The 8,396-nt window shown below is 35.8% G+C and overlaps 1 protein-coding gene across 3 annotated transcripts in view; it reads right to left on the bottom strand.

Moving 5' to 3' along the window:
- Positions 1-130: 130 nt before the first annotated feature.
- The window catches only part of opn4xa (opsin 4xa), a 13,738-nt gene continuing 5,472 nt past the window's right edge, over positions 131-8,396 (bottom strand). For 2 of the 3 annotated variants that reach the window (XM_008424244.1, XM_008424246.2), the window contains exons 2-10: positions 5,918-6,053; positions 5,101-5,234; positions 4,600-4,803; positions 4,339-4,510; positions 3,361-3,522; positions 3,121-3,228; positions 2,876-3,050; positions 856-999; positions 131-750 (exon numbers count right to left, since the gene is read on the bottom strand). In XM_008424244.1, the coding sequence (XP_008422466.1) occupies positions 691-750; positions 856-999; positions 2,876-3,050; positions 3,121-3,228; positions 3,361-3,522; positions 4,339-4,510; positions 4,600-4,803; positions 5,101-5,234; positions 5,918-6,053 (1,295 nt within the window). In that variant the 3' untranslated portion in view covers positions 131-690. The remainder of the gene's footprint in view (positions 751-855; positions 1,000-2,875; positions 3,051-3,120; positions 3,229-3,360; positions 3,523-4,338; positions 4,511-4,599; positions 4,804-5,100; positions 5,235-5,917; positions 6,054-8,396) is intronic. The other variant, XM_008424245.1, reaches the window with a different exon arrangement.

The following is an 8,396-nucleotide window of genomic DNA, read 5'->3' as shown; positions in this document are numbered from 1 at the left end:
GGTTTATTCACATATATTAGATATTAATATGCTGAAGTATTTTGAACTTGGCTCTTTCAAATCAAAATACAAAAATAGCCTCATATTTCTTTTGCGTGTGTTGAGGCTGAACATGGAAAACGCAAAGAAAAAAAGTTAATATTTTTATTTTGTAGTGCACATGATTTCACAAAGAACAAAGGAATTTGCTTTTTATTTAAGCACACACATAAAATAGTTAAATAAAGTTTTTCACATATCCTAATGAAGGTAGACATTGCGTCTTTGGTGAAAAGAGCTTTACTTGCTGCTCTTCAGTTTAAACGTCTGGAAACGTGGATCAAATCTTTTTGGGATAAGCTGTGTTGAAACTTGTGCTTCAGAAACGTTGCAGTCTTTATTTGCTGATCAGAACAGTCCAGAGGTTGTAAACAAACAATCAGATTCTCCTTGCAGGCTTTGTGCACCATGCTCTCTTGTTATATAACTAGAGGCTTTTCATTGAGTTGGACCTGACCTCTCAGGGGGAAAAGACATACATGATTGTCCAAAGTTTCTAGCACCCGTGACTCATCCTTGTTTTTCTCTTTGCGGGGCTGCTGTGCCTCAGCGTCTTCACTTTGAAATGCTTTATTCTTCGTCCCGCTTTCTCTGTGTTGTTCAGCTTTCAAGGTTCTCCTCCCTCCAAGCTAAGAGCATCTATTCTCTTGATTAACTGATGTGATATACTGACGAAAGATTTTTCGGTGACGTTTTCTCTGGAAAAGCAGCCTAAAACAAAATGCAAAGCAAAGAGAGAGAACATTACTTCTGAAGACGCTTCTGTAGCCGTCAAAATTTAAAATTAGTAACTACATTGATGAGCACCAACATTACCTTTTCCTGACTTAGACATTCCTTCTCCTTGAACTGTTTAGTTAAAGTGTAACGTTCTTTGACCTTCGCAGCAGCAGGAGAATAATCTGTCTTAGCACAACGACTCTGATCCATGGAATCCAGCTCCACATCACTGCAAACCTGCTTGAAATGAGGGGAATTTAAGTTAAGGAAAGCATTTACTAAAATCATTAAAACCTCAAAAAGTTCATATTCATAAATTTTTCAATTGACTTTATACAAACTGAAACTAAATGTTTAGTCATAGCTGCTTAATGTGTGGTTTTCATGTTATCAAGCATGTCAATTTTTAAATCTTAGAGTCTGTAAAGTAGTACTTTCATGTATTTTGCAATTTACAAAACGACTGAATATAAAAGGTCTACAGCACACAGAACGGTTACACAGATCAAAGATACTTGAGGCAATTAGACCATTAAAACCATATAAAAAAAAAACCCCAACAAAACAAACAACTCAAAAACTATTAAAGAGCATTAATGATGGTTAATAGGTTCTTGTTACTTTAAGAATAGTTTGAAATAATTCCAAAGAAATAGGATTTAGCATCTTGAGTTCAGACTGACGATTATTCCACGTCGTAGAAGCCAAAATGCTGAACGTTTCTCTTTTTTCATCCAAACGGAAAAAGGGAAACATTTCAAACGAAACAAAAATAGTTTTGGAGTGAAAAGAATAGCCAGCGTTAGATCTTTGTTGGAGAAAATTTAAGTAAGAGTACGCCAGGCTAAGCAGAGTTTAGTCAAATGAATATATCTCCGTACACTCAGAGGCCAATAGAAGCTTTTGTGTGCAATGATGAGCCGTCTGCAGCCGGTTACAAACCTCAAGGCACAGTGGTAAACAGTATTCAGTGACTGAAGACATTTGGCCAAAGCACTCATATACAGAACGCCTCCATGATCAAACAGAGATAGGAAATTCCTGAAAGACATTTCAGGATTTCTGGCTTTGAGGGAGAATCAGAATGTGTTGTAAAACCTCATCTCCACTAGCAGATTTCAAACCAAATTTGTGCTGTGAATTTTAAAAGAGAGCTCTTGATCCAGTTTACAGCCCTCTTATGTGTTTGTTTATGGTTGTTCAATTTGTTTACCTAGGGCAATGGTAATCAATAGAGAAATCTATGAGAGCCTTCATGAAGGCAAAAAACACAAACAAAAAAAAAACAATTGCTTTTGTTCTATTCACATTCAAAACCAACTTGGAAGTGTGTAAACGAGACATTAAAGATATGTCCAGATGTAGCTTACCGAGACCAACATTTCAACACCTTTTGCATCTTCATCAGAATTACAAGTGAATCAAGCAGAAAATATAAGCATTGGTGTTATTTTCTCTGGTGTCCATTACAGCTTAATATTAACTGAAACATAATCATTAAAAAAAAAAAGAAAAGAAGAAATCTTAGCAGTTATTAGTGTTTCTACACTCTAACTTACAAAAACATTTTATGGGGTAACACTTTATTTGACGGGGTGTGCATAAGACTGATACGACAATACGACACTGTCATAAGCATGACATAACACCTGGTATGAACATAAAAGAGTCTTTATAAATGTCTGTGACTGTTGTCATGAAGTGCCATTTGATAAATAATGACACTTTTAATGCAAAGTTGTTCTAAAGGTTGCATTAAAAGTCAATTAAAAGTGCTAGCTTTGCATTAAAGTGTCATTATTTACAAAATAATACAAAGTTGGCACTTTAATGGACTTTTAATGCAACTTTAAAAGTCCATTTAATGTGTATAACATTCGGTGTCATTATTTACCGAATGACACTTCATGGCAACAGTCATAAACATTCATAAAGTCTCCTTCATGTCAGTCTTATCCATACCCTGTCAAATAAAGTGTTGCCTTTAATGCCATTTTTTTTTTAAATCTCATGTCTAGAGTTATCTCTTTATGAGTTGTTTTCTGTAAAAAACAGTGATTGCATGCTGTTCTGTCAATATAAATAGAATACAAAAGCCTGCAGGGCTCATACTCACTGTGTCTGTTGTAGACATGGAGGAAACTCTCTGAAACTGTGATTTGGAGACTGATGACTGATGGCTAAGCACTGAGTCCCTTATGGAGGACTTGCTGTTTGACACTGATATGCAGTTCCTTTTAGGGGCATTGGCCAGGAAGTGTAGACAGGGGACCTTCTCTGCCAGGGTGTCCCTGTTGAAATATTTCCTGATCATTCGCTGAAATAGTTTCCTTAGTTAACAGTTAGCTAAAGTGTTGCTACCTGTATCTGGAGTGAGTGATTCCATAGATGAAAGGGTTGTAGATGGCAGATGCTTTGGCAATAACCGCAGGGACAGCTTTAGAGTATGGATTGAGGATGTGTGCATACCTAGAACACAGTGTGTTGACAAATGTAAGCATGCATTTACTGAGATTGAATAGTGTTCGTAAACAATGACCAAAAAGAGCTTAGACTATCAAAATAAATATTTCCACCAAAAGGTGAAGGTTTTATATTTACCCAGCCCAGGCGATGAGAGTGACACACGCATAGGGTGACCAGGACAGTACGAACACTATGATCACCACAAAGGCAATCTTTGCCAACTTCCACTCAGTCCTGATAGACTGCTGTTGGATCAGGGTCGACTTTCTCACCTGAGAGCCCAGCTGCTCAACATCTCTGAACATTTAAAACAGGAAAGGTGCAGATTAATACACCACGAAATCCAAAAAAAGTATGCAACAATATGAATAAGTTCAACAAAAAAAATTTATATTGGAATGGTGATACACAACATACCTCATGCCTTTATTTGCAACCCTTGTATAAAAGCCTTACATAAGAGCCACAATTAGAAAATTGCTGCTTTTTCACACACCAGGCTTAGCAGATTTTGTTTACTTTCCTTAACATCTTCACAGCAGCCATGTTTGTCTCAGCTCCAGCTGTTTTGAGCAGCAACATTATATTTTGTCACTCAAATTACAGCCACAGTTTAAAAGGAAAGGAGCATAAAAAATGAAAAGTGTGATGCATGTTTGTAGCCCCTTTTATTCTGTTAATCCTAAATAAAACCCAGGTTTCCTTTACAAAAATGCCTTTAAGCGATGAGTAAATATATGTTTTATAAGGTTCTGCAGAGATCCACAGGTCAGGTGGGACAATCTGGCGACAGGACAACTATTAGTTGTGCGATCCAAAAAATATGGTCTATATGGAAGTATGGCAACGAGAAAAGTCATGAAAAAGATAAAATCACAAGAAGTCCTACTTAAAGTTTGCCACAGGCCATCTGTGCTCTTCATCCAGTTTGACAAAGCTTGAGGTATTTTGCAAGGCTTTAATATCTGAATTCATGAGTGTGAGATAAAACTGGAACAAAATGCAAATTTATTATACACCTGCTTCATAAATAATGGTTAAAAATAGAACAAGTTGCAATTTTAATAAAAAAAATGTGGGGTCAAATGGGCAGCAAAGCGTTTTTTTTTTTACCTGCTTGCATGACGAATTGCCAGGAACATGCACAAGTAACAGTAGGATATGATGCCCAGAGGGACGAAGAATACGAAGCAGCACAACATCAAAGTGTAACTTTTATTGGCTGGAGTAGACGTCACATAGTCCCAGGTGCAGGAGGTCATCAGGCCCTCGGGGATGTAGGAGCCTTTGGAAAGAAGTTCAACACAAAGAAAGCATAAAGCAGCACGAGTAATGGTGATTTGAAAATATTGCTGAAATGACTAATGTACTCACTCCACCCCAAAAGCGGTGCAAGGCTCCAAGCAAGTGAATAAAACCACACAAGGGCAATTATGAGGCAAGTACGTCTTGTCGAAGTCCAGCCTATGGACTGCAGAGGCTTGGTGATTACTATGTACCGGTCTATAGAGATGGCGAGAAGGTTTATCATCGAGGCGATTCCAAACAAAGCCCCGCAGAAGGCATAGATTTTACAGCCTGTGTCGGGATAAACATGGAAGGAAACTGTTTAGTAACATTTTTCTTTTTACATGAGCACCAGAAACTTTCTGCTTTTAGGGAGCATGCTTAAAGTTACTAATATCTTAAACACAAAGTAGCCTCATCTTCACATTTTGCTTACTGCAAGAAAAATCTGCTCCCAAAACCGAATATGTTAGAGAAACTTAGCTTTGTATGAAACATTCTGTTCATAAACAACAAATTAAATTATGTTTATATTTACTTTTTTTCTAATGATGCACAAGCTATTGAAGACAATGATAAACAATATACCTGTTTCCCCAAAAATCCACCCCTTATAGAGGCAGTTAACAAAAAAGATTGGTGACTGTGTGATGGCCATCAGGAAGTCGCTGATGGCCAGGTTCATGATGAAGAAGTTGGGAGGTGTCCGGAGTTTCTTGTCGCTGAAAGACACCAAGTTTGAAATGTTGCATATAAAATGTCACTATTTTACAAAGCAATAAAATAGTATGAAGTTGATGTATTATACAGTAAACCTTATCTATGTTCTGTTTTTCCTAAAACATTTGGTTGGCACAAAAAACCTAAATAAACTTGTTATATCCACTTGTGTGCAATTTTAGCTACTTAATGTAGGATTAAATGTCAGATGTCCTATCGTATTTCTGACCAGAAAACCTCATTTTAAAAGAAAAGTTTTTATGCTTTTAATGCTTTCTTCACCATGAAGAAAGCATAAAGCTCGTGCCTTTTCAGTTTGGTTACATTATTTAAATTTCTTAGTATCAATAACTTTTATTTATTTAAATCTCCATATGTATAAATTGGAAAAATATGTTTGCGATTTTTTTTAATGACTGTAAATGTTTTGGCTTGTATACTTTGGACACTACACAGATTAAGTATTTCAGATATTCCTCAATCCTAAAATTCAATAAAGGTATTTATTTTATGACCACTCCACCGTGATGATGCACAGCTGAAATAAGTCCTTAAAAGTCCAAATATAATATCACATTATTGTCCACTGTAACCAGACAAGTAGTTTACTGAAAGACTAATAAATAAATAAATAAATAAATAAATAAATAAATAAATACATCTCAATAATAATCAGTTTGCTTACCAAGAAAAAGCATACATGACCAAGGCATTCCCAGAAACTCCCACTGCTCCGATCACTAAGACGAAGAAGGCAACGATGTAGTGAACGTGGTCCGGGACGTCCACATGCCGGTAGAATCCGTGTTCGAGATCCATACCTGTGATGCCACCAAATATACGTTGAATCATTTTGTGAGCATGTCTTATGTTTTGTTCAGCTTTCTCCTATCTTACTGAACTCTGTTGGATGACATAACAGTGTCGTTCATGAGTTGCTTTCCTCATAGTCATATGAAATGTTCTCTTTGGTACTGATAAACTTTGGACATGTGTCTTTTCAGTTCACACGAACAGGGAATTTCCATTTAGGAAAACAGGATATTCAAGCATTTTGTCTAAGCGCAAACATTTTAGACAGACAGTCTGGTATGCCACAGCATTAAATGTCAGCATTGATGAGAAATTTTTATTTTGGCACTTTACAATATTTGATGGGGGGGGGGGGAAACTCATCACAGAGAATCTATTATTTAAATTCACCATAAACTCATTTGGTGGATCTTAAATATGTTCACACTTCTATGAAATTTCAACATTTCTGTGAAGTTAAAATGAAGATTCTGGTGGCATTTATGCTATACAGTTTAATTGAAAAACAGACCAATATGTTGGAGGAAAACATAAAAAATCTGAAGTAACCCAGCTGCATATGTGTGAACAGCCTTAAGCAAAACAGAAATCTGTGCCTTAAATACATTTGGATTCAATTTTAAAAAATGTGCATTCTTGAAGCAACTTGGATCAGCCTGAAAAAAGGTTCAGCTAGTTAGATATTTCTTATATTCATTGAAATCGAGCCGTGGCCTACGTTTTCAGAAAAATTTTCCAAATTTTGTACAAAGGTATCAGTAAAGAAAAGAGTCTAGTAAAAAAAAAAAAAAAAAAAGCTGATAAAGATGAAACCAAAAATCAATTTCCAAAAAGTTTGACACTGAAGACAACAATAGATATTACCAAAGAAGCACCACACCCACAGTGAAACGTGGTGGTGGGAGTATCATGTTCTGGGCTTATTTTTCATGAGACGCAACCAGGTTGTTTTTGTGGATTAAATTATGTTCTAAATATCAGTCAGTTTTGACTGACAACCTTTCAGTGGCTTCTTGAAAGCTGAAAATGAAGCAAGGTCTTTTACTTTTCAGCATCACAGTTAGCCCTAGAATGCATCTAAATCAAATGAATGACTTCGGAACAGAAAAATTGGCACACAGTTTGATAAAACTAAATCACGTCTAACATTTCCCTGCAGCCACCAGCGAATAATAATCCTGTTTTATATAAAATATGTCAGCAGCGCATATTAATCCCATTCATCAATTTTCATTAAAAAAGTAAATGAACATTTTATGTTATCTATCATTTTTTTCCCAATTCGGTAAGCTCTGTTTAGATAATCTGCCACTGTGTTACCACTTTTTTTTTTTTTTGTTGACATGGAAAATATTGCGGCTGTCAAACATCAACATAGGATGGCATTGATTATGTGAGAGTAAAAATAAAGTGTATAATTCAATCATCTGCATCACATAAACCACAGACCTAAAGCAGATGCAAACTCAGCTATTAAAACTGGGTTTTTAAAGCACATTTTAAAATTGATGCTGGACTTTCACCTAAAAGGATTTGACATACTATGACAGATTATGGTCTGCGTGTGAGGGGGTGTGGTGGCAATTAAATACAGGTGTTATAGGTTATTTAATCAAGGAGATTATGACAGTCAAAATTTTAATATCAATTAATATTGCTTGCAGACTGTTAAATGGGGCGAGTGAGCAATAATCACCATAAAGGTTGAAGAGAGGTGATTTTCTGGTCAGAAAAGAGATGCACCCTCATTATTACTGAGCTGATGAGTATCGAGGATTTGCAGGCGGATTTTAAAACTACTGGCTAATGTCTGTGACTTTTCTTCATGATGCAAATCAATAAAAAAAAAAAAGCATTTTTTATTTATTTTTTTAATTAAAAGATAGGTTTAATGTGTTACTGATACCTTTATATTTCAAAACGTAGTGGTCTGCAGTCCGGACATAATGATGTTGTAAACTGGTAAAAGTGAAAATAAGTGTAGAGAAGTAATTTCTTTGCAAAGATCTTGTATTCTTGCAGAGTGCACATGGACCTGTTTGAGATTCACACTGTGGTTTCTTGCTGTGCTCATTGAGCTCTTCTCTGTCAGAGGTAGTCACACTCAACCCTTACTTCCTCACAAATCCAATATCTACCTGGTTAATGTCACATTGCAAAAGTGGAGCACAATTTTTCCCATCTTTTATGATTAATAAGCTACATTCAGATGCAGAATCTCACAAAAAGGATATAATACTGAATATGGGAACTGAAAGTAATGTGAAATACCCAGTCTAAGGCTTTTATGACAATGTAAATTTGCTGCTTTCTCAAAATAACTCAACACACATATGTATGGCTGTATATAT

The sequence above is a fragment of the Poecilia reticulata genome, linkage group LG12, assembly GCF_000633615.1.
Source record: "Poecilia reticulata strain Guanapo linkage group LG12, Guppy_female_1.0+MT, whole genome shotgun sequence".
Lineage (NCBI taxonomy): Eukaryota > Metazoa > Chordata > Actinopteri > Cyprinodontiformes > Poeciliidae > Poecilia > Poecilia reticulata.
This window is presented reverse-complemented; position numbering and strand designations above follow the sequence as displayed.